At 40.2% G+C, this 26554-nt stretch overlaps 1 protein-coding gene across 2 annotated transcripts in view; it reads right to left on the bottom strand.

Moving 5' to 3' along the window:
• WDR33 (WD repeat domain 33) overlaps positions 1–26554 on the bottom strand; it is a 66596-nt gene that overhangs the window by 5800 nt on the left and 34242 nt on the right. Inside the window, exons 8-19 of one of the 2 annotated variants that reach the window (XM_066194013.1) lie at positions 12848–12974; positions 12117–12271; positions 11914–11992; positions 11286–11396; positions 10413–10507; positions 10196–10204; positions 9471–9557; positions 9106–9245; positions 8603–8755; positions 7184–8230; positions 3443–3545; positions 2711–3173 (exon numbers count right to left, since the gene is read on the bottom strand). In XM_066194013.1, the coding sequence (XP_066050110.1) occupies positions 2711–3173; positions 3443–3545; positions 7184–8230; positions 8603–8755; positions 9106–9245; positions 9471–9557; positions 10196–10204; positions 10413–10507; positions 11286–11396; positions 11914–11992; positions 12117–12271; positions 12848–12974 (2569 nt within the window). Of the gene's footprint in view, positions 1–2710; positions 3174–3442; positions 3546–7183; positions 8231–8602; positions 8756–9105; positions 9246–9470; positions 9558–10195; positions 10205–10412; positions 10508–11285; positions 11397–11913; positions 11993–12116; positions 12272–12847; positions 12975–20218; positions 25196–26554 lie in introns of those variants that run through there. The other variant, XM_066194011.1, reaches the window with a different exon arrangement.

Genomic DNA, 26554 nt, shown 5'->3' with positions numbered 1-26554 from the left:
GTCAGTGCCATGTCAGGTAAGGCTGCAGCTGCCTGTGTGAGTAACTAGCAGTTCTGTTCCTGACAGCAGCAGTTCAAACACCTGCAGTGTTTGTTTGCAAAGCACAGCCCTGCTCTGTGGGGAATGCCTGCGTCAGGCACAGCCCGGCTGAGGTGTCGGGTGGTGCAGGCACACTGGTGTCCCCACCGTGCCACCCCACGCTGCTGTGCCCACCCTCAGTGACAGCACACGGTGTGGAGCACTCCCTGCCCAGTCACAGGTGCCTCCCACCTCCCCACTGTTCCCAGTTCCAGGCTGGCTGAACTGGAAGCACCGCAGTATTCCCGTGGTGTTGGCTGTGTGCAGCATCCCCTTCCCCAGCTCATTAACGACACAGTGCATCCTATTACAAGCAAAACTTTAGATACTTTTATTTAGAATTTTAACAACATTAACCTTTTAATTACAAATTTAAATATTTTAACAGTAGTCATAACACAATACAATATTTTTAAACTTTTACATTGTTTTTAATAAAAAACAATAGGTCTGTCTCCACCTCCCAGAAAACAAACACAATACAGAGAGGAGGCTGCTGTGCCTGTACAGGTACAACAGTGGATGGAGGAGTGCTTTGTATGGACCATGAACCATTTACATTAACCTGGATGGTTTGGGAAAACAAACTCAACAGTTTCAGGTACAAATGGTTCAAATAATCACAGAGCAATGTTGCTTAGCCTTGAAACAGCACAGTCCTCTAGAGGTCTCTTAGAGGGCCTCCCACTTTAATACTGATATGGTGTGATTTGACTTAGCTTGGAAATTACCAAGATTTTCAACACGAGGCCCCAGGGCTGCAGGAACAGGGCCTTTCCTATTTCAGGCAACTGATGGACACAGCTGAGTTTTGAAATCTACCATACCTATGCCTGACACAGCCACAGCTCCTAACACTGTGTTATGGATATCCTTATTTGCCTTTTCGTATCAGTCACACATAAAAACCCTGCCTTGCATCGGGTTCAGTTCCTGTTTGACTGCTCTTACATCTTCTTCCCCGAGGCCTAGGACCTTACTGTACACAACTACACACTGTGCAGATTAGCAGGCAGGAAGAGGCAGGTCTCTGCAGTAGAAGCATCATGTTGATATGCACAGGTAGAGTAAGAACAGGACAGGGATGAAAAGGATGGGAAATTAGAGAGAAACACACATACACACATTTGCCTCTCATGCTTGATCAAACCAGTTACAATCTCAATTTCAAACCAAGTCAGCTGAAGGAGTGGTTGGGATTAAGTCCACCACAGCATCTGCAGTAAATGGCACCTAGTTCACCTTCATTCCAAGAAAATCATCAAATTCACAAGCACAGTGAGCCTTTTAGAGCCCCGTGCCATTTCATTTCAAACTCTCTGGGCAAACACTTGTACTCTGATAAATAGAATACTCTTAGTTCCGAAGTCAGATTTACAGGTCACAAGGTTCCTGCTTCCCTTCCTGAAACTTTTTAAAAATCAGGACCATAATAAAATATTTTCCAGTTCCTAAGCATTTTCAATATAAGATCTGAAAATTCTCTACTGAGCTTCTAAAAGTCTTGTCTGCTGTGTCTTTTTTAAAAGAGTTCTCTGATGCAGACCATTGGACCACTGGACCATCCAACTGGATTTTCTCTGGCTTTACTTTTTAAAAATGGCTTTAATTGTTACCTTCTTTTAGTTACTGTTCATTTCTTTTCATACTCTTCACACAAAAGGAAGTTACATCTTACAGAGCTAGGCAGAAAATAGCTAAAAGAAGAGCTGTATAGATGCAAAGTAAAAGGAATGTAAGAAAATGATTAAAAAGGCAACTAAAACACACAAAATTCACATTATGTGGAGACCACAGCGTATTTGTACAAGCACATGTTCTTATACATAGGGAGTTGGTGGTCACTGAGAGGCTTAGACCTTGGAGGCCGAATTTCACTCAATTAAACTAACATAAATCTGGAGCAATTTTGCTGATAGTTAATCTCAGAGACAGCATTAATTCCTCCATATTTACATTGGTAACTAAAAGCAAATTTATCCCTTTGTGATTTATTCAGAGATTGTGAGCAATGACAAGGACATTGCCATAAATCAGATTATTTTTGAGTTCTTCACTTGGCGTTAAGAAATAAGTCAGAAAGAGAAATAAAATTTCTACAAGCAAACGCATGAAAAAATAGTCTCGACAGTCCAACAGATGCTGTAACTCTGTCCCTTCTATCTGGCAGCCAGATCACTGGTCCTGCTCCTTACAAGGGCATTGCATCTCATCCTACAGTCTCTACAGTCATGCTGTAGTTTGTGACTGGAGACAGAATCTCAAAATCCACTTCTAGTGTTCAAAAGTTTGTCACTTTAACCTGTAAGTCTCCTCTCAATTGTCATCAAAACGGTCTCAGATCTTCATCCTGTGTCACTGGATCTTCTCTACAAACTTTCCCCCTTCTCTTTACTTACTGTTTAAAGACACGGAAGCTGCTGTGTACAATGACCGTTTTTCAAGTTTTCTTCTATTACTGAATGATTTTTATGGACTCTATACTCAGGTATATTAGAGTTTTCATTTCCTTATTGGTTTCCAGTTTATAAATCTGAAACAGATAGACTCCTTAATGAAAAGGAAACCAGGAAGAAAAGAGTTCCCTCCATTTACCCTTTAACCCAAGAAAGAGAATTGGATTTATTCTTACCTCTCGTCTCGCCTTCCTCGGAAGCGTGCATCCTCGGGATCCCGGGGGTATCTGTCATCCGAAGGTCTCCGTCCTTCCCAAGCACCAGGAGGCCCACGGTTGGAACCACCTCCCTCAAATTCCCTGTGATCAGGAGGAAAGGGAGGCCCGGGTCCACCTCGTCTCCATTTCTCATCTTGCAACGGCGGGCCTCCTCTCCCCTCGAACTCTCGTAACCGGTGGCCGAATCTCTTGTCTGGGTGGAAATCATCCCGGAAGTCGTCGGGCCGGTCAAAGTCATCGTGGAAATCGGGGTGAGGGCCCCGCCTGTCGGGCATGCCCCTGCCGTCCCTGCCGTCACTCCAGTCCTGGCCCCCTCGGAACAGGCCCCTCTCGGGCCCGTGCTCGGGGCCGCCGCTGTTCTGCTCGTGCCGCCGGTCCGACAGCGGGCCCAGGTGATGGTTGGGTGGCCCACGGGCATCGCCTTGAGGGACAAACAAATCAAAGCAGGTTTCTGTAACAGTTTCTAAATCACTTCAGGATGCTCTAGTTCACACAGTTCTAGAAAGCACATGGGATACATTTCACATTAAACAATGTTTCTGGGAAAATGTTTTCTGTTTATCCCAGCCCACATCTGTGGAAGCTTTTCTTTCAGCCAAGGCTCTGCACTGTGCTCCAGCCATTTCTCCCTGGGACAGCCCCTCCTTGAGGAGATGGACTCACAGGAGAACAGACAATACGTTTAATTACCTTTGTTAAGACCAGGTCCTTGGTTGTGAGGGCCCAGACGACCTTGTCCCCCTTGCTGCCCCAGGCCTGGTATCAGCGGAGGAGGACCCGGGTTCTGCCCGTCCTGTGAGCATGTAAGGAGAAAGGCCACGTCAACCGCCATGTGTGAGTAATTAAAAATTTCTGTCAGAGTGCAAAACAATTTTCTTTCCATGAAGTCTGCATCTGCACAAGTTGTACAACAGAAACAGCTCATGTTCTAATGGTTTCAACCTCAGGTTTCAGACATTCACGTCAGTAATGCTTCAGTCACTGAGAACCACACCATTTTATAGGAACCACCATTTTAGGTATGCACATTTTACCTGTTACAGCCAAAGATGATAAAGCTCATATTCTTCATACTCATTCTGAGTATGGATATTCTATAAGAATGTATGGAATTTATTGAGTATTCAATACAAATACTGTTCCTCTAGATGAGGAAAACGTGTAAATTTCTTTGAAATACATCAGGTGCTGGTTTATAGGCAGTTAAAGAGCTTCACAGACCAAAGACTTCATTTGGAAATGAACAAAAAAGAGAAACTACATATACAAAAAGTAAGTATCAAGAGAACCTCTTCTCTAAAACTCTCTAAGCTGTTAACACGGAAACACATGAGTTTCATTTTTAACATCATGGCAAAGTTAAATTTTCTTCCTTTAGGATTAAAAAAAGCAGAGGCAGTAGAGTGGGCAGAGTTTTGTGTGCTATATATGATCCCAAAGAAAAAAATAAAGTATATAAGTGTCTTTTGGTATTTTTTCTCATTTTTTTGGTGAGTTTTAAAGGATAAAATAATTCTCTTTAAATTCAGCTGCTGTCACAGACTCAGGAAAGCTTGCAACAGGTACCAAATTTAACGGACGTGCTGTGGTGACACTGGTTGGAAAGCTGTGCTTGGACAATGGTCTGATTCTGCCTTTCAACAGCACAGGCCTGACAAAAAGTCATCATTTGGGGTTTGTGCTTGACTGGAACTGAAAAGGGACAGCTACAGAATTTACACTGTAGCTATGAAATCCAACAATAAAAATATAAACCAGACAGAGCTGAAACCTGCAGGACTGCAAAACAAAACCTTCTTCTGCTGCCATGACCAAAATGCCAATCCCCCCCAAAACCCTTACTAGAAACCCTTAAAAATGTAATTTTTTTTCCCCAAACATGTCTAGTATGCAAGATTTAGACTTGGCCTTCATACTGGCTAGTTAAAACCCTTCCAGACTGCAGTCTGGAAATACTTAAAGACCTGCACTCCAGCACACCACCGGGTTACAATTACACTGCTTAACTTTTCCATGAAACAAAGTTAAATAATTTTAATGCTCTAAATTTATTTTGGAGAAACACTACCTTTTTGTTTCTCGTTGGAGAGAAGCAGAACATTTATTTTTGCATTTACCCCATCATATCTCGAAGTATCATTTTAAATGAAAAAATTATATTCAACTGTAATGGCAATGTAGGTGATAAACACAAGAAAGCACACAAATACGTACTACAAACTTCATATTTGCATTGAGTAATTTTGTAAGAATATCGGAAAAATAAGCAAAATAAAAGACCTGGCTTAATGCCCATTAAAAAAATCCCCAAAATCCCTAAAAATACTTTCCTAGTGATGGAATGTTGACTTGAGTGCAGAACAAATCCATCCTCTGACTAGGTAAGAGCCAGCTATCACAGTGATTCTGCTGTTCCTGACCAAAACCTTGCTGCAGTTCCAGGATTTCCCATATATTTAGCAGATGCTTGCTTAAAATAAATGTTATGGAACTTCTTCCATTTATGGAAGTGTTCCACCAAAACAGAAGTTCTTAGCACTCAGTAAATAACTCTCCTTAGCAGAAACCTTGATTGCAAACAAACTGTGCTTTGCCAAGCTGGGAACACAGAGCCCTAACTCTGCATTTTCATGGGATTTTTGTTTCAAAATTTATTCCACGCCTCAAACTGGGCTTGAACTGGAAAATGTGCAGAGTTTAGAAAGAGGTACTTCACTAAAAGCTGAAAATGGCCTTGTGCATCCCAGCAAACCTCTGCTTCCAGTGTACAGCCAGTGCAGGTAACAGTGATCTCTTATATGGAGATTAACCCTTACAATTATCTGTAATTGTTCTGTATTAATGTCACAAGCCCTTGATAAAATAGATATTCACAACCTTCTGCTACTGAAAAGGAAGACAGGGGATTTGTACAAGTTTACAGAAGAAAAAAGCCAAATCCAAAACATAAACCAAACTTAAGTCTATTCTTAAAAAAAAAAAATCATAGATGGCATCTTTTTAAACAGGAACTACTGCTGTGTTCATATTACAAAGAAACAAAATGGAGCAAAACACGACATTATGAATTTTCAAATACGTTAATTTTTAAAAGCCATTACCATACTAAAGGTGCACAAGGGAGGAAGAACAGTCTAAAATACCTCACTGTGTCATTTCTTTAGTATCTGTAAAAGTCTTTAAGATAGCAGTATTCAAAGAAAATAACCAGCCACTTGTCAAAAGCAGCCTACTGAATTCCAAACAGTGTCAGTGGCAAGGGCAGACAAGGACAGCCCTCCACAAACATGGTAATTATTCTCAAAGAAAAATGAGAAAAATATCCCCTGGGATAGCAGTAAGAAACAACTCTGCTGCTTTAAGTTATAAAGTTGGGGAACCAACACTTGTTTGTGTAACTTGGATACTTTTGAAATCTCAGCAACAGTGGCATATTAACAGCCTTCTGGAGGGAATTATTGATTTGTAAGGAAAAAAATATTCAAATAAACCCAGAACTTGTAGACTACTCTGCTTCAATCTGAAAAGGAATCCCTGAGCTAAAGCTCATTTGAATATTAAGTTCCTCATTGTGATTGGTACTGGACTACACACTAAATACTGTACCTGTCTAAAACTTTGACTGAAACTATTGAGTGCAGGTCTAGAAGAGACAATTGTGGTTAAAAACCACCACACTTTTTTTTTAAAGTAGATTTTTTTCCAAACTTCCCTTTCAAAATTCACCCAGCACTGAAGACAATTGAGACAAAGTCCAGAACTGGTGCTCTCCAGTCAGGAACTTATGAGAGGCAACAACCACAGAGCTGTGTGTGATGTGTCCCTCTGTATCCCTCTGCACTTAGAGTCAACTGTTAAGTGCAAGCAGACCTAAGCTGATTCCAGGTGTGTCAGCATCTATGGTAAATTCATCCCATACTTCGGATTAACTACTCTGGACAACTGAGAGTTAGCAATACCTTGCTTTAATTAATACAAATGACTTTCTTATGGCCAGTTTCTTTAAATTTGACCTTTATTAGTGCTTGTCTGCTGCCCATGAAATACCCCACTTAAGATAGCTCAGTGTCTTTAAAGAAAAAAAGAGTTTCTCTTAAGGTTATGTATTTTCATAGCAGACTGGTTTCTGTTCTACTATTCCCAATAACCCCTTTTCCACAGTTACACCTGTCATAGAATCATGAGCAGTCTGGGTTGGAAGTGACCTTGAAGATCACCTATTTCCAATCCCCCTGCCATGGGCAGGGGCACCTTCTGCTGTTTCCAAGCTATAGAACCCTTCTCATTATCGCTTTCAATTTTCCTGAGGCCTCAGTCCTGCAAGGAATCCCCAACCTCCATTCTCTCAGCTCCTGCTGTGCATTCCTACTGCATGACAGTTCTCATTCCCACACTCTGCAAACTGCCCTTGTTCCACAGACCACCACGTACCTGATTGAAGGGGGGACGAGGCCCGTCACCCAACAGAGGAGTTTTCTGCTGCTGGAAGGGCAGAGGGCCCTGGGAAGGGTGTGGCCCCCTCGAAGGGTTTGGCTGTCCCTGAGGTCCTTGCATGTTTCCTTGAGGCCCCACCAAAGAGCCTTGTGGAGGTCCCTGCTGGCCCTGGGGACCAGGTGGCCCACGCATTTCTTGTGGTGGTCCCAGCATTGAACCTTGAGGGGGGGGTCCCTGAAGGCCCCGCATCTCCTGGGGACCGTGTCCTAGTAAACCACTTTGCATATGAGGACCTCTCATTTCTTGTGGATGACCCATCATCATCCCTTGTGGATTAGGTCCCTGGTTATCTCTGGGTCCTGGTGGACCCTGCATCCCTCTTGGATTAAGTCCCATCAAAGGCCCTTGAGATATAGGGCCCTGCATCCCTTGAGATCCCGGAGCTCCTTGCATGCCGTGAGGAAGAGGTCCTTGCATTCCTCGTGGACCAGGTGGGCCCTGCATTCCTTGACCTCCAGGGGGACCCTGAGGACCCAAGTGACCTTGTGGGCCAGGTGGGCCCTGTGGTCCTAAATGAGTCTGAGACCCAGGCAGGCCCTGTGGTCCCAAGTGTCCCTGTGGGCCAGCATTACCCTGTGGACCTGGGGGCCCCATTGGCCCATGAGGGCCCGGATGTCTCTGCATTCCTTGATGTCCATGTAAATCCTGAGGCCGTGGCATTCCTTGTGGAGGCCCTTGGGGGCCTGGAGGTCCTTGTGGTCCCATGAACCCTTGTGGACCTCCAGCTCCTTGGTGTAATGGACCTTGAGGTCCTATTTGTCCTTGGGGTCCCGGAGGTCTGAACTGTCCCTGTGGACCAGGAGGTCCCATCTGAGGCATATTCATTGGCATCTGCTGAGGTGGAAGGGGCTGCTGAAAGCCTTGAGGCATCTGTGACATTGGGCCTTGCCCTGGGAAAGGCTGAGGTCCATGGAGAGATCCTCCTGGGGGCGGTGGTTGCACTTGCTCAGCTTGCTTTTGTGCAAGTCTCTCAATCTTCAGTTGCTGTCCAAAAAAGAGATACAGAAAATCAACTAAGCACAGAAGTATGTTACAACTAAAAACCAGAAGCAGTCATCCCATTTCACAGGAAATTAAGAATGTTTTTCTTGTAGTTAACAGATACAATTAACTAAAGGGAAATTACTAACTGAAGAGACCCACTGGTAAACTGAGATGTGGGGGCCTCACTGAGGGTTTCACATCATCATAAATTAAGTGCAATATCCTGTTCAATTAGATGTCTTTTTGTACAAAGGTGAAAACAGCCAAACAGGTGAAACTGCTTCAGGAAGCTGCTCACTTTAGTCCTGAAGTCCAAATCTGTCACAGGAAGGACTGAAGCAAACTTGTTAATCCCTGTGTTTTCACACGTACCTCCAGGAGTTGTGGGTTTGTGTACTGAAGTGCTGCCATTTCCTGCTCAATCTCTGCCTGTGATTTCTTTTTCTCCTCCAGCTTAATATCCTCCTTTCTATCATTCAATGGCTCAGGTGGGGGAGGCAAAGGAACTTTATTTTGCATCCATGCCTACAAAGATTAGGAAACACAAGATTAACTCTGCAGATGTGTGCAACACATTGCTGCAATGAGAAAGGATATGCTGAAACATTTTGTAGTATGGATACTGGAAAGTAAAAACAACGCTGAGTAAAACTTCTGTATCTTCTAAGTTCTTCCCAGGTACAGGTACAAGACAGAAAGTATTTAATCAAATATTTTATGTTTAAATAGTAATTAAACTAGCTACTGTGGTAAATTGCACTGGGTGTTGATACAGGAGAGCTGATACTGAAAATCCAAAACATTTCAAAAGACACAAACTTTTTGAAGTTGGGAAAAGAACAGGTTGCCCTGTTCACTGTGTATCAGGTACTTACCTGCTGAAACTGTGCTGGTATTGGTTTTGCATAGGGAACTTTTTTCTGTGGCACTTTCTTTTGGTCCTTTTGCATTACTTCCTCCATACCCCAATCCAGTCCTGGGATTGTCATTTCAATGTCATTGGACTCATCTTTCCCTTTGGCACCAGGAAACAAACAGTCAGAGCAATGCAGACTTACAGAAAGATCCTTTATTTTTTTCACAGAGGTTTTCAGCTCATTTTTCTTTACATGGCAAATATGCACAACACAGAACTTTAGAAAAGAGCATCTGTGCTCCCAAAGAATATGAAAAGAATGAAAAAGAAGTCCCACAGTATCTGGATTGCTCAGGAGAATGCTTCCCCATAGCTATTACTTACCCATCTGCTCCTGCTCCATGGCTATTTTCAGCTGTTCAGGTATTCCCATCCCAGGAATAACTGCCAGGCTGTTAGGCTCCAGATCATCTGGAGAAAGAAAACAATAACTATTTATATTTGGAAAGTTTTTCTTTACCTTACTATTTTAACCCTTTGGTTTCTCACATGCTTTTACCATTAGTATCATATTCCAATAGTAAATAGGTATTTTACAACTGGGAGGTCACATGAATTACAGGATATTAAAAGAACTGCAAGTTCAGATTCATAAATACACCCCAAAAGGTTAGAAACTCTACCCTTTCAGGAAGGTTACATTTAAGGTAGAAGCTCAGAAAAAGAAATAATAACCCACAACCAGTCCCATTTTTGTTATAACAAATCTATATATTTTAAAATTTAACTTGCTTTGAAGTGCTGCATTTTAATTCTCCCTCCCCCCCAAGCAAATAATCAAAAATCTGAAGAAACGGATGCAACTACAGGTGGCTGAGGCACACCACTGAGCTGAGCATTCCTGAGCAGCCTAAAATTATTGAGATAAATCCTAAAGAGCAGAGTAAAGTGTAAAGGTTCTAATAGAATTCTTATTGCTTTTCCTGCTGCAGTTCAGGACTGCGGGAAGCCTTGAAGACAGATGAAGTTTTCAGGAAGAAAAGTAAACTGGAGATATTGCTGAAGGGAGAGCCAAACCTCCTTCCTGTGATTGACAGAGCAGGTCTTACCTCCTGGAGCTGTGGAAACAGAAGAAAACCTATTGTTGGAATGATGATCACTGATAACACGGGGAGTAAAATCATTCTTAGAAAAAGGTGTTTTTGCCCAAGTGGTCCCCAATGCTTTAATTCTGCCTCCTCACCTTACCCAGAAGTATCACCTAACTACCCAGGCCTGCTCCTGACCCCAATGCTCTTCCTTCCACATTGAGGAAAAATGCCTTACCATATTCCACACCATCCTCTGACATCCCAGGCAGCAGGTTCAGGTTGTAACGATCTCGCATTTTATCTCCAGGACGATTTCTAGTCCAAAACTTGCTATCAAAAGGAAGTTATATGATCTCATTAAAGGGTCAAGAGCATTAACAACTTTTAATCTAATTAGTTCTTTGATTTTTGATCTTGATTATATAAGGATTCAACTCTTACTAAATCAAGTTCAGCTCTAGATCTGAACACAGGGTATGAGCTTCAAGCCAAAAATAAAAACCCCAAAAAGTATTGTAATGAATTACATAGTTACAAGTCAGAAGATACTTCGAAGTGTAATGGGTGTAAGTGCAAAGTATCAACATCAGATCCTGAAAAAAATTTCTAGTCCATTCCAAAACCTTCTTGCTCAAGTATATTCTTCATATACTCTAAATATAAATATGCCCCCACAAAAAATGTACTGTATTTATGAAATGCACTATGTCTATAGGATGTCCAACCTAAAAACACAAACTACAGCTTCTGACTGTGCTTGCAATATGAAAAGACATGACCAGCAGATGATCTGCAGGAAAAACTGCTGTAGAGATAGGAGTGTTTCTTCAGCAAGAAACAAGAATAATTCTTTTTTTAAACATTTCTTCAGTGGATTTAAAACTCTCACCAACCAAAATTGTAATATTTGTTACAAGAGGTCAGCCTCTACCTTGTAATATAAAATGTCACCCAGTGCTTCCTATTAACATAAGTTGTGTCTCTGCTTTGACCACTGGTTGTGTAACAGAACCATCCCAATCTATTTATTCACTGATGCCAAACACTGTTCTAGTTTCTAAAAGTAAATACACTCCCTTAGGCCTTCTCTTTAAATACTTGGAATTACCTGGTGTGATCATTTGAGCCTGAACATAGAATGTGTCCGAGGGGATGCCATGCCAGACTCCAGATCATTCCTTCATGGGCCATTTCCATCCCACCAACTTCCTTCTCAACCCTGATGCATAAAAAAAAAAAGAAATTAATCATACACAGCTGAATATCTCCTACATATCTCCTACAATAGAAAACTTTGTTACACAGTTGTTGTTCATCCTCTATCCCATATTTTGTAAAATTTAAGCCTCTGTTATTTTTCTGCTGGGTGAGCTGATTGTTTCCCATGGTTTTAATAGGCAGCTCAGTAATGTAGGGATTTTTAATTGTACATTTACAACCAAAATAATTACAGCACCTCAGAACAAGCTTTAAGAAACTAGGAGTTTCAACCATTCATCACCATTTCAACATGTCTGGTTTCGTGCAAGCAGTTGTATCCTTTAAAGCACATTTCTACAGGAAAACTTCAGAAATAAAGCACATTAATAAATTCCTCTATTACAGAGAAAAACCGTCATCATAAATACGCCGGTTTAATATAGACTCAAAGGGGAAAAGAGGTATTTTTTGTTTTGTCTAACAGCTTGCAGAGCTGACCAACATCTTTCCAATGTGCTGATGGAAATGCCACATACCCAACGTGCCAGAACAACAAGGACCCATCAGACCCTCCACTGGCAAACAGCCCCTCGTGAACAGGATGCCAGGCCACAGCTGAAACACACGATAAACCACAATCAGAAGGTGTAACACTAGGATTTCTAATGAATGGAAATAATCTTAATTTTTAATCTAAACTTAATAATAGCAATCTACATAATAAAAAAAGAAATCTGACCTGTGGCCTCTTTCTTATGGCCCCTGAAGACTTGAAGTTCTTCTTTCAGGTTCCGGATGTCGAAGAGCTTACAGAGATGGTCACGAGAAGCTGTCAGCAGCCAGTTGCCATTGAGATTCAGCTTCACCTCCATCACTGTGTTTTTGTGAGCATGTCTGCAAGCAGAGAGAAACAGAAACAGATTGTTTGTCCTGAAACCGATTTCTCAGACACAGATACAAAGGTGTCATTTGCCAGTCACAAATATTCAGGTCAATAATAAGGCAGTTCAGGCTACTAAAGCAGAACACTGGGGCTTTCTGTGCAAAGGCTCTGTGCTTTGATCCTGGTCTTTTGTACTGCAAAGCAACTGGTAGCACTCACTGAGACAGTATCCAGTTACTGTGCATGTTTCTATTGCAGCATAATAAAGTTTTCATCAGCCAGATGAAACATTGTTTGTTTTTCCCTATCTCAGTCTGAAGGAGAACTGTGTGACTAGATGGTCTGTGAAGAAGAACAAAGTAAATTTAAATAATGAATATTAAAGTCTCAGTTTTCTACGTACAGACTTATCTCCATCTAACCTCTGGATTTTCTGGCACAGCTAAAGCACCGGCTTCATGTTTGAAGCAACTGTGTAAGGCTGAAAAGTTGTGAGGAAAAGAGCTAAGAAGGGAATTAAGAAAAAAATTATTTTACAAAGTTAGCTTATATTTGAGCAAATCAAAAGTGTATGGGTAAGAACTTACAGTGTGGCAAGGCTCTGACCAGTCTTTGGATCCCAGAACTTGATGGGCTGTTGGCTATCTTTACTTCCTGAAACAACTAATCCTTTTGTTGGATGCCAGTCAACACATTTCACATCTGCTCCATGGCCTGTTAAGGAGATAAAAATTGTTCATTCTGAGATTTCACAGACACTGAAAAATTACAGGGTGCACACCTTATAACTAATGCAAAACTGAATGAAAAACATCACAGAGCACAGGTTACAAAACATAAACGAAATGAAATCTCTTCCAAGTTATTTAGCTTGCCTTCCTTCCCACTAATTAATGGGAGCATTTTCTCCTCAGATTATACCCTCAAGTCAAGCTCACTGGAAAAATTATCTACAAAGGTTCTGTTTAAATTGGTACTTTTCTTTAGGCTTTGGCCTTATACAACTTCACAGTATTTTCAATGTAGCCCTGGTGAAGCATTTATATGGAGGTGGTGAGGTAAAATGTGTGACACTTCACTTTCAGTGAAAAACTGTAGAAATATAAAGCAAATACCTATTTGTTCCTATCCTATTCATACTATCCTTTTGCTGTTCTGTCAGAAAATAAGCAAAGAAATTAAATAATGGATCTGAATACTAAATTAATATATGATAAAAAAAAACTTTATGAGATGTGATCTCTTACCAGTTTAAAGGGATTCAGGTTTTTCCAAGGCTTAAGAGTTAGCAAAGAAACCCCCTTGTGATGTAATTTCCTTTAAAATTGATTGACCTTGAGAGAGAATCAGTGCTGTTCAGATGAGCTAAAATCCATTGAAAAAAAAAAAAAGAGCCTGTTCCTGCTGCATGACAAAATGAGGTTTCTGAGGTTAACTATAGGAATTCAGAGAAGAAATAACAAACAATAATTTCTTTCTCCAATCTCTCTCCACACCAGCCCACTTCAAGGGAGGGCCAACAGTAATAGTCCATCCCAGAAAATGTGGCAGCATGCAGTTACTGAAGAAAAAAGCAATTTGAGAAAGGAGGGTCTGCCTGCAACATGAAGGCACTGAAGTCATAAATGGCATGGAAGAATGGGAGCATACTCCAGGAAAGACTAAGGATTCCCATCAGGTCAGACAGCTCCCACACAGCTTTGCTGCTTTGCTACACAGTGGAACACGTCAGTTTAAGCAGCACAAGCTGTCTTAATACAGATCTCACTTGGACAAGACGTTAAAACTAAGTATCAGTTGAAAATTTCCTGAGGCCACAGAAAACTCCAACGAGAATTGATGCCTTTCTGAGCCCTGAAATCACAAGGCAAAGATTGAAAGGATAAAAGCAGTTGCTGTTTATTGAAGGATGGTTCAGGTGCACTTATGGCAAAATGCCATGTGATACAGGGCTATGACACTTTTAGAAGTTTAGCAAATTAGCCTATTTGACAAGAATCCCCAATTAAAAGTACAGTTAATGAAGTAATTCCCTCCTTGGTTTGGCCTCTTACTGAAGCTTCCCCTGTTTCTCCTAGCCCCACACTGTTTATGTCTACATACATGGGGAAGTAGAAGAACGGTTCACTAAAGAAGTGAGATTAGAATGCGATTCCAGGAATGTGTCCGTCTAACAAAGTGCTGAAAAAGTACTGAATGCTAGCTAAGAAACCATGTAACTACACAATAAGAGTCTGCAGAGCTACAAATATATAAAAAATATATAAAAAGCAAAAATCCTTTGGCATCAGAATAAGGCATATACTTGTATCTTAAAATAGAAGCAAATTGATATAACAGAGCACACTCTCAAGCGAGTGCAACTTTCCTCCTCTCTGGAGGAAAAGACAGAAAGGGAAGAGGTTCTTGACCAAAGAAGAAATGAATCCAGCCTTGGCAAGTATATGGGAACAACTGTAAGAACTGACTGACAATACAGATGAAGGAACCCATCTCCTCTGGGCATGGAGAGGAGGGCAGAATTGTCTTTGTTATATGTGGGGTTTCAGGGAAGAGCAAGATCCTCAAGTTGCCAAGACCATCAACGTGTTCTGGTGGTCTGGGCTACCAACAGAGAGGCACTGGGAGATGCAGCGTTCCCGTTCTCTCTGGCTTTTCTAATGCAGAAAGAAGTGACAGGCACTGTCTGTCTGCATTTGCAATGACTAAATCTCTCTACTAAAACATGAAGCTGAATGCTGAACAAATCTTGCTTCCCATTGCTTATTGGAAGCAATAATTCAGTCAGGAGTAAAGGAGAAAGTGCTCCTCCTCCACAGGGGAGGGGAATCCATGCTTGCAGATTTCCAGCCAAGGATATTCTGTAGGTAGTTTCTGTCATGCAGTCCCCAGGGAAAGAGAGAAGATTTTAATTCAAGGCCCTTATAGAAAAACACTCCATTAAAGTTAATACTTGGTTGAATCATATGAAAATGTGTTCAGACTAGAATGCCTGAGTACCATCAGAGATTTGAAATGAACAAAGCCCAGCAAAACCATAAAAATCCACTACCCACATGGACTGGAGTGACACTAGCATTGCTGCTCCTGAAATAAAGACAATTATCAATGGAAAAGCACAGGAAGACATAGGAGCATAGGGAGACATCTCTACCTATGCCTGAGGGAAAAGACTGCACCCAGAAAAGAAGTGATGCTGGTGAAAGGCCATCTCTGGGTGACAGCTCATCCTGTGCAAGGCCCTGGTTTAGGCCCTTCTTGAGTTAAGCCAGCCCAAACACAGATATGTATCCTGAGAAAAATAAGGCTTAGAATGGGCAGCAATTGAAGCATCCACTTGTTCAAAGTCTTCAGCAGGGAGAGGCAGTGACAGACAGCACTGGGCTGACAGGCTTCTGACATGGGCTCAGAGCACAGAGCTGAGAGGCAGGAGAAGATGCCAGGACACTCAGAACTTGTAACCAGAGCTGATAAACCACTGGGTACTTATCAAAAGGCTTTTGGCTATCAGCACATTAATATTGTTCACGGGGATCAGAAGCAACGTACAACATAGTAGTTATAATCTTTGTATGATGAAACAGGTAACTGGCATTTCCTGCAGAGAGCATTTTTTCAGTGTACTCTGGATTATGGCAGCAGAGGGGAAAACTGGGAGCCTCCTCTGTAATCTAAGCAGTGACGTATCCTGCCCTCAACAGAGCAATCTCAGCCTCAGCTCTGCACAAATGGGATCATCACACACTTAACTTTAGGTTCCTAATGCAATGACACTTTCTCAAGAGAAAATAAATTTCTCCCTACAATAACTATGCTTTAAATAAACTATTCACAAGGGACAAACTAACTCAGAACATTCACATAACCAAAATAACTGAATAGCATCATCTAATCAGACCTTCCTTAATTTCTTTTAAAATGGAAGCAATTGACGTTATATATTGCTTTTCCTTCTTTCTGCTGAGAGATGTGCACACTATAATCTGTAATGAGACACATGATGCAGAAAATACATTTAAAATAACATTCCAGAGAAAAAGCTACCTCACAGATTTTATTTCAGAGTTGGGAATCAGCCTCTCCTCTGGTACAAAACGCCCTTGTCCCCAAATGCCAAGCTCAGAAAACCTTAATTCATGCAAATCTCTGCAGTTTACATTCCCTGTTTGCTGACAACAGCTCTTGCTCCGTAATTTCAGCACTCACACACACACATCTGCCTCTCTGCTTGGAGCTCCAGGGTGAGAATTCCTCTCTGAACAACACCTGCTCCTTTGCACGGACCTTATTATCAACTCCCTGTCTTATAGGGATGCCTTCTGGATAAAGGAATTGAAACGTGTGAATTGTGTAGGAGTTGTGGCAATGGAAGGCCCACAAACCAACCAAAATGAAAGACTGAAGGGATGATTTTTGAGAAACTCAACTCATTTAAAATAATGAGTGAGTGTCTGAGCATAAACCTATATACTAACACTTGTTGGTTTTACTTACTACAACTTTTTCCAACCATTTAAAAAATTTGCAGAAAAACCAAGACAGGCTCATGTAGCACCTTTAAAAGGCTCAGATACAAAAGTAGTTCCCTACTATTACCTTTCACATGTACAATAAATGTTTTGAGTGGCCTTAGCCACAATCCTCTTAATAAAAAATACTGATTGTTAGTACTTCTAGCCAATTTCTTCGAAGGGTTGCTCTTTAAGACACTGAACAGAAATCCTGGCTAGTGAAAGACATAACAAGCTATAATAGGATTATGTGTATTGGTATGTGATCAAATCAAGTATGCCAGAAGTCTGAGAAGTTCACATAAATTAGGGACATGATTTTTTTCCCCCTCCTCACACTAATTTCTGCATTTATGACTCTCTGAATACAGCTCACAGTGTAAAAGAGTTGGTTTGAATCACTGTCTCTATGTAACAGTCTATAAAATATCTATATATTTTATAATGCAACTGTGTATAGCAATTATAGATTTATGAGGTTTATTACTGTAGCTTAACTGTTCTGTTTTATGTTCTTTCCCCATGGGATGTGCCCCATTCCGAATGCACATAAATTCAAAGAGAATTTTATAGATGATATTGGAAAATTTCTAGATTCTTCTCAGCAATTACGTGAACGTATACACACATACTAAGATGCCAGTCTTAAGGCATCTTCACATTTTAACACCCATGTTCCAAAGAAAATGGGTACTTATAACTTTTTATATTTTTAAAGATTAACAATCATTTAACTGCAATGATACTGTTTCTAATTAAGAATTGTATTTGCTTGGATTTTTTTTACGGTGTTCTAAATGGGGAGTAAATAAAATTGTGTATCCCCCACCTGGCCTGGTCAGATTGAAGCCTTTTTGTCACCACACAGTGACATTCACCTTCCTGTCCTCTGGGTCCCCAAAACAACACCACACCTCTCAAAGAGCACGGTCTTTGCCCTTGGAATAACAGGATTATTTCCAAGGGATCTGCAAAGAAGCATTAGGTCTTAGAACAACCCAGCTAAGGTTCTCCACCCCCAAAAAAGAGAAGGCAAGGAAGAAGGGACAGAAAAGAGACCTGCAAGTCAAAGATAATGGAAACTATGTTAACAGAAAGGAAATCTAAATTATCTACATAATTCCATTAGAATTTACTATTTGCTTCCAGCCTATTAGGCAAATTGGATTACTCTGCCTGTTCCATTTTTATGAAAGGCTTTTAAAATGTCACCTGGCAGTTCCCCACTCCCCAGAAATCCCCTGCTTCCATGTACAGCTCACTTGGGAACTGAATATCTCACACCTGAAAGAGCCTGGGCACTGGTTTGGGCCCACTGATCAGGTCAGCAGTAAGGGTAGGTTTGTACTTAATTCCAGTAATTTAGTGTTCTTTGCCCTATCAAGTTATGTGAACTGTCCTCACCCCAGAGGTGTCCCTAGGAGCTCTTGCACTTCCTCTTCTCCACTCCAAGAATGAATACCATAGAAACCCTTCCCCTACAGATACACAGCCAGCTTCTGCTTTTTAGCAGAATATGGGAGGTTGGTGCATAATAAATTAAGGCAAAAGCTCCTTTCAGTCTTCACTGGATTAAGAATATTTTCTCCCACCATACTTTCAGACTTCTGTACCACAAACACAAGTTTTACTGTCCTTTGTTTGCCCAGTCTAGCTCTCTTCTAGTTTATTAAACTTGTTATCTACAGTGACAGCAGAGAGACTGCTAGTTTTAATCCACCTACAGGGGATATCTTCTACATCCTTAGTATTCCACTAATTCAGCAACAGAAAGGGATGTAATTCATCTTTGTACAAACAGAAGCTCATGTAACAGGATAGTTTATAATCTGTGAAATCAGGAGGTTAAGAAACAATAATAATCACTAAACACTAATGGAACAGGTGTGGGTAAACAAATCACTTTCCCCAACATTACCCAGAACAGGTAATCAGTGTTTCCATAAATGAGTTTAGAATTTGTATGTGCTCATCTCAAACTTATACCAATCAGTGAACAGTCTGAGTTCTACAAAACCCTAATGAACTGGCAAAAAATTTAAATTTAATGCTAAGTGTTTGCACAGCTTGGTAATGGTAAATGCACCATACAGACAAATGAATAAAAGTTGTTATATTACATGCAATTACCAGTAAAGGCAAGTAGCAATCTGAATTCTTTCCACCTGTGGAAATTCAGTGACGATATCTTCTGTAAGGGTTTGCTTATAGCAAGGGAAATAAAAGCAGCTGAGTTCCACTGTACCTGGGAACTGATCATGAAGGGTTAAGTTTTTAGGTACAAACATGTTAAACTTAGAGGGGTTAAATGTTTAAATTCTTCAATTCACTGAAGATGAGCAACTCCCAAAGCTGAAATGAATTGTTTTGAACAGACGCAAAAATTGCACAGCTGAAGATGCTTGCTAGTTTAGATCTGTGGTGTCAGGTCCATGTTTTTTACTCAGTGAGTATGCTCATGCTAGAGTTTACAAACACTCTGAAGATACCTTTCCCCTGAGACATATTTTCTTTTTTCTAATGCTTGAATTTATTTTTGAGCTTTATTCTACCTACACCTAATGAGGTTATTTATGCTGTAAAACATATCAGGACAAAACAAGTCTGACTAAGACCAGCATCTGTAACATGTCAAGAGCTAGTTAACATTCTCTTTGTGAGAACAACAACAAAAAAATCAATTAAATATCTGTTTCACAATCTCTAATCATAAGACAGAGTTAAGTAATATCTAGACTGACCACAGATAATTATCAACACTAAGTTATTTTAGTATGTAAAAATATTACTGTCACTAATTTTGCTTAATTAGCATCCAGATATTTTAACTTACCACTAATTTTATGCACTTAATCCCCTATTTATATCATTAAGAGCAGCTCTGTTGGAGATCACCTCTGTGATGACACTTTAGGTGCAGCACAATGCTTTACTGCAATACAGCAGTCATTATTTCTACTTTAAAAAGTCACTACTGATCTTCAAAAAAAAAAAAAAAACATTAGAAAGCTCAGAGCTAGCTCAGGAGAAATGACAGGGAAAAAAGGGCAGAAAGTGTCAAAACAGAAGATAAACTTCTACCACACTAAAACTTCCAACACCTTATTCCAAATAGAAATGCGAGTGCTTAGCAGTAATGCAGCTGAATTCAAGGACCAAGACAGGTTTTCCTCACAGTTAAATTATTTATGAAATGCAGACTGGATTCTACTTTGCACTCAGGCACAGTTATCTACTAAAATTCTTAATACATATTATTTGTGATTTCTTTGCATGTACATATCGGAGAATTAAAAGGGAGTTTTTTAAAACTGCAAAAAGTGGAACTTTTTTTTTTGCTGGTTACATTACCTGTAAAGTAGCTGGGACTAGATGTTCTTTTCTGTTAAAAAATCAGCCAGCCTACTTTGAAAGCAGCAACACACTTGCTTTTCATTGACAGAAAATATTTATTTACAAGGGCATTTACATTTAATGATAAGAAAAATATCGTACAAGAAACATTAAAAATGAACAGCAATTGTAAGAAAATCTCTCATGCTTCATAACATCAACATCTGACAGGAGCCAAACCCCCACTCTCTCAGTGAGAGTGTCCCACAGTTTTCTACTGCTTGTTTTCTGGCATCCTCCTTAAAGTACCTGGCACTGACAAAGCTTGCACTGCCTCTAAGGAGGGCTGAGTGTCTGGAGCCAGCAGACAGGACTGAGCTCATCTAACACAGTGTGGCACAGAACAGGGGAAACCAGAACAGCAACGAACACAGCTGTGCCCAAGAGCGGAAAAACACGTGGTCCTTCGAGGCCAGAAAAAGCATCAACTTAACAGACGAGAAATTCAATTATTTGGTCAATCATGAGTCTGCAGTTTCCATAGCTTTGTGGCTTTATATCTGCATACAGAATCAAATTGCTGGGCAGGATATTGTTTTGTAAAATAGACCAAAAAGTTTTTCACGTGAAAATGTTCCCAGTCAAGTCCTCCAAACGTGAACCAAACAAAGGTTTGGGAGTCTGCCTGTAGCCTGTACCATCAACTTAAAAAAAGCCAAACCAGAAAAAATTAATTTGATGAGAATATCAAATACTTTGAAGCCTCACAGTGACAGTTTATGTCAAAGTAACTAATGAACGTGCAGTTGTACTTTAAGAATCAGGAACGAAGTGAGGCATGAGTTAAAAGCTGGTGCCTGAAGCCAAACTTCCAGGAACTAGTGTGATTTTCACATGAACTGAACCTAGAGTAGCTTCAGTGGGGTTTTCTAAACACATACTAAGAAACTAGTTCTGGTCACTAATTCCTGAAAATGGTGACTTGGTGTGGTTATTTCCTGCCCACAGGGAGTCAAAACCCCCAGCCCTTCCACCAGCACACTTTTGCCAAAGCCTTTGCCTGTTACACCTGTGTGACACCATTAAGCAAAGTCTGCTGGTTAACTGAAACTACAGTAAGTAATGCAAAGAAGGAATGTCAAAACCACAGTTATCAATTTAAATGTATTTTGAAATTAACTTGAAGCTAATAAAGAAACTTCGGTGCATCCTAAAATTCAGCCTGGCAATTTAGCTAACAGAAGGGAAAGGAAGGAAATCAGGGCAGACACTGTAGAGTTTAATACCTCCTTGCCTCTAGCTCTCTGCTTTGACCAAAATTTCGGTCAAGGTTCTAAGTGGTAAAATCAGAACACTTAGCTCTCAGCTCTGGGAAGAGAACAAAGACTTCCATAAAAGCTAAGAGTAACCATTAGTAATAATTTCCAGTAATTACTTTCCTTTAACATCCTGCTGGATGCTCATTTGAGTTCTGCTGGTGATTATGGCCGTTACAAGAGAAAAAAACACCCCAAATATCTACTTTTGAAGTTAATTCAAGTTTCAAACCCCTGTGTGGCCACATGATCAGAGAATTCTCTCAGCAAGCAGCAAAAAAACTAAGTATTTGTGGATCTCAGTAACATAAGCTACAAGTCTTTTATATAATTTGATATACCTTGATTTACCCTTACTGCCAAGTGAACCCAGAAATCTTTTAATAAAAACACCCAACAAAGGACTACCAAGATCTTTCAGTCAACTTGATATTCTTTAACTGGAAGAACAGCTTTCAGTGTGTTTTCATGGTTAAGATGACAGGGCAGCTTCCTACCTTTTTAACATCCCTTTGAGAGAAGCACTACCAAATGTCAGTGAAGTAAATTATTTTTAAAGACAGCCATGATCATCTGGCCAGACCCAGATGAACACTTGTCTAGCCAGGTGCTCACTTTAAGGGACAGCACTTTTGCAGGAAAGCTATTATTCCTCTTGCCAGACAAAAAACATATGTAAGCTATTTCTGACAGTCAGTTTACCATTACAAAACATCTCATAATTTTGAGCCCAATGTTACGTCAAGCAAAGAAATACTGAGTTTAGGTACACAGAAAGTGAGAAACTATTTTCTTTGGTTGTAGGGCAAAAACTGCATGACTGACAATACTCCCAGCAGTACATGAACAGCTGTAGGCCCAGGGTGAGGTGAGGGGGCTGACAGAAAGATTATCAAACTTTATATAGAGTTTAGGAAAAGGTTTGTGTCAGTCAATTATCCCATTAGGAACTGTAAAAGATCCAAGAAGGGACAGGGGCCATTCAATTTGCTCTTCGCATTTTGCAGCCACCAAGGCTGAGCAAACTAGGAAGCAGCAGATCTACTGAAATAAACTGCTGGCAGAAAGCAGAGCACTGAGTTACAAAGCACTGCCCTTTCTGAGCAGACAGGATCTCACCTCAAGCAGAAAGGGCCAATATTCAAGTAACTGAAATACAAAAAGGCTGAAAAATTATGGGGACAGAAACCCACCCAGTGAACAGAATACCTTGAACTGAAACAGAAAAAAATCTGGCATGTAATTATCACACTATTACAGAATCACAGAATGACTAGGGTTGGGAGAGACTGGGACAATGTGATTCAGAAAGAAGCTTTTTCCTAAGAAATCTTCAGATTTCTCTCCATGCTTTCTGTAGCAGCTTTTAAAATTTTTCACCTTAAACACCAAAAGAAAGAAAATACAAAATATCTTTCCAGTCTCAGGAATGTACAAACCAGTTCCCACAACCACAATGAACTGGGACCATATATGAAGCTCCAGACACAGGAGACAGCTAAAAAGATGGCATACATTTGGAAAATAACAGGCAGAAGGAAGGAAATAGGTTAAGCACAAAAATAGTGAGGGGGAGGTCATGGCCAGTATGAGGCTCCTCTCCTGGCCTGGAGTGATCTGTGCACTTCAAATAAAACACCTTTAATGGTGCTGTGTGCAATATCTGTGGCTAAGCTGAGGAATGTGAAAACGCAGAATTTATCTCCTAGGAAGTTGGACTTCAGAAATCTTCTGTAAAATAAAATTACTGATTAAGTGAATCAGTGCTGTGGGGGAGGCAGAAAAAGTCGCCTCTTCACTTGCACAGAAAAATTTCCATAGTCTCGTAAGCATAGATCAAAGAAAGGTAACTATCATGAGAGAAGATGGTATAACTTCTGTTTAAGATAGACTAGGTAAGAGCATGTCATTGCTACTGAAGTGATCCATTGAGGAAACTGAAAAAAACCAAATGTACTTGTTGGCAAAATGATGCAAGGTAACAGTAGTGCCAAATTTACATTCTGATTTTTGAATATTTCTGTTAACGCAGCAACTCTGTATTGGGGAGTAAAGTGCATTTTTAACCTTAAAAAGTTAAAAAAAAAAAAAAAAGAAGCTTTAACAGGTATAATCCCATGTCAACAGTTTATTTTCAGTGCAAATAAAATACAGTTATTGTTTCAGTACACAGAATACAGCTTCATTAGGCTGGTCTGTTTTTGGAATACACACCCCCATGTGAATTATCTGCTGCTAGCAAGAGGCAGTTTTACAAGAATCAGTGTGCCATGAATGTGACCAGCTGCACCAAGCACTACCCTGGGGACAGGCACAGCAGGCTGGGAACACCTGGCCCTAGAACAGGAGCTACAGCTGCTGGAGACTGGGCTTGGATCAGTCCAGCAGCAGCAGCGCCCTGATCTCCTCTCCTGTGCCCTTGGATCGCTGCACCTCTCCCAGAAACCCCTGGGGATTTAGTTCTGTACTCTGCATAACACACATTCTATGGCAAAGCAGCAGTAAATATTCCTGCTACCATGCACAAGTGAGTAAAACTTTACAGATTTTTTTGTTCTATGAAAGTTATTTACCCTCATTATCTATCAAACGGTTTTAGGAAGACTTTTCTGCTCCTGAGTGAATTAAGCTTTTTTTTTTTTTTTTTTTTTTTTAGGGGGACAGATTTTCAGGATTATTAGTGCAAATTATAATTTTTCACTAGTAGGTAATGTGTTCAGGCTGATTGGAACTAGAATTAGGACAAAACATCTGATGAGCAGAACACATCACCTGAACCAGCAGGGTGACCACCCCCAGTCCTGCAGATGTCCACAGTTACTGGCATCCAAGAGCCACGGACTGTAACAAACTGGAGAATTGATTACCTGCTCACTCCTAAGCTTGAGTCCTTTCTGTGCAAGGACTGCAAGGAGTAGATACATCTGGAAAAACATTCTGATACTCTTCATGTCTAATAAATGCAACATTAATTTCTAAGATTTTTAATATGGCGCTTTATGCCAAATTCAATTCTAATTGAAATTCCTCACACTGTTCCCTTTCATATACCAATAATGAACTATGCTTGTTAGATACTTGTGATAATTGCTGCTGCTAAGTATTTCCCAGAAAAATTGTCTCATGCCTAGTCCTTACTTGCAAAAGAAGTTGAAGTAAACTTACTTACCAAGTAAATTATTCCAGCTTACAAAAAACTTAAAACTTATTCAAATACCAACATTCTGTTGGAATAAGTTATTAATCTGGTAAATAAATACTGTGCAATGGGTTAAAAACAACTCGTGCAACACCTAGAAAATCACTTTCGTGGAATAAACCTCCATGACTTAGAACCTTCTTTGAATTTCAGAGAACTACTGTGATCTGCTACACCTGTGGAAGTGATGATACCTGAGATGACGGAGTTGTGCAGGAAATAATACAGCTGCAGGAGATAATGCAGCTTCAACCACTGTGCAAAATACAGATTAACTGCCAATATTTCTACCCAAGCTTACTCTGAACACACATCCTCATGGTGAAATTGCAGACTGCAACACCCACAGTAAGTGCTCTTAGAGACAAAGACTGGATAACCCCTGAAGAATTCCAAGATGCAGGAAAAAGAAAATGCCAGTGGCAGAGCATCAGGCGGTGTGTGCAAAGCCTGTGAGCAGGCAAGATGTGTTTTCCAGCAAGGAAGGGGTGGCTGCATCCCTCCAAACACGGCTGGCAGGAGTGCACCTGCTATTTAAAGCCTCCACTGCTCCAGTTTTATGTGACCACAGGAATTCTAAATTAATACAAGCACAAAAATTCCAGATTGCATTTTTAGAAAAGCCCTGTTTAACACTGCCAGCAAATGCAATACGTACTACAGAAATGACACCTCCAACACGCTTGTGTAGGTGACTGGAATGATCTTTTTGTCCTCCATTCCTTTAGAAGCAAGGGATATTCCTGACAAACTAGGAGTAGTGTGAAACAAAGAACCTACCTTTGCCCAAAGAACTCCAAAGAATAATTGCAGAGTAATTAAAGGTAATAAAAGAACTGTCTCATTGAATTTAGCTTTTTACATTTGTAATTGTTAACACCATGTGCTCACTTGTAAGTCTCTGGAGAACAGGGAATTCCACAAAGAGAATGGCAATCAAGAGTAATCCATATTCATTAATATTATCAATATTCCTAAGGGCTAAATTTAGCTAAGCAGCCAAGAGCATGCTGCTTTTGAGAATGTATCTATTGCTAAAGAGAAAAAAAAAACCTTACAGTCATTTTAAGTAGGTGAGCTCCTGCTCGAGAAGCAACAAAGAGTTGTTGTTGCTTGAAGATTTAAGGGCATAAAGCAAGATCTGCAGGGAAAAGGCATCTTATTATCCAACTACATCAGCTGACCTAAAAAAAGCAAGTTTCTGCATCCTTAAGAAGGGCTGGTGTGGCCTTTAAAAAAACAAACAAAACCAAACAAAACCCTACTCTTTTCTCTCACTGTATCATCTGGTGTGATTAAAAACACTATTTTTGCATATGAATTATGCATGGGTAAGAAAGAACAGAAGGCAGGCAAAGAAAAGGCAGAAGAATTCTTGACCAGGCACAAACAGCAAGCAGTAACACAGCACTCTATCAAGCTGCAGACTCAGGTAATCCTTACAAAACAGATATCTGGCTAACAATTGGAATATGCTATATAGAAATAAGTTTTATAGCTGTCCAGACTGTATCTTCCATGTGCAACTGTATCTTGCTCTTGATTAATTCAATTCAAATGGGATAATTCTGTCTACAGGTTTTGAAGTGTGTGGTTATTCCTTGCTAAACTTAGTTGTAGTAAAAATACCAAGACAAATCTGGCCTGCACATTTCATGTGCAAAACAGACAAAACAACATCTAAATTTTTTTTTTTTTACTTTAAGATAAGTGTAGCCTCAAAATAATACTTAGTAATGTGCAGTCTTCTACTAAAATGCTTAAACTCAGAGATTAAATAATTTTGGTTTAGACATTACAGTCAAGACCTGGAACAGGTGTGGGAATGAACAGTGAAATATACTCTGTAGACCAGCTCTTAGGTGAAAGAAAAAGAAGAAAAAAGATTACTTAAAACCCATTTCACCAGAATGTAAAAGCTTATTTTTGTAAACA

This window comes from Chamaea fasciata, unplaced genomic scaffold, assembly GCF_029207755.1.
Source record: "Chamaea fasciata isolate MVZ Bird 193981 ecotype frontalis unplaced genomic scaffold, bChaFas1.0.hap1 SCAF_11, whole genome shotgun sequence".
NCBI lineage: Eukaryota > Metazoa > Chordata > Aves > Passeriformes > Sylviidae > Chamaea > Chamaea fasciata.
Note: the sequence above shows the minus strand (reverse complement) of the source record. Positions and strands in the feature narration are given on the sequence as shown.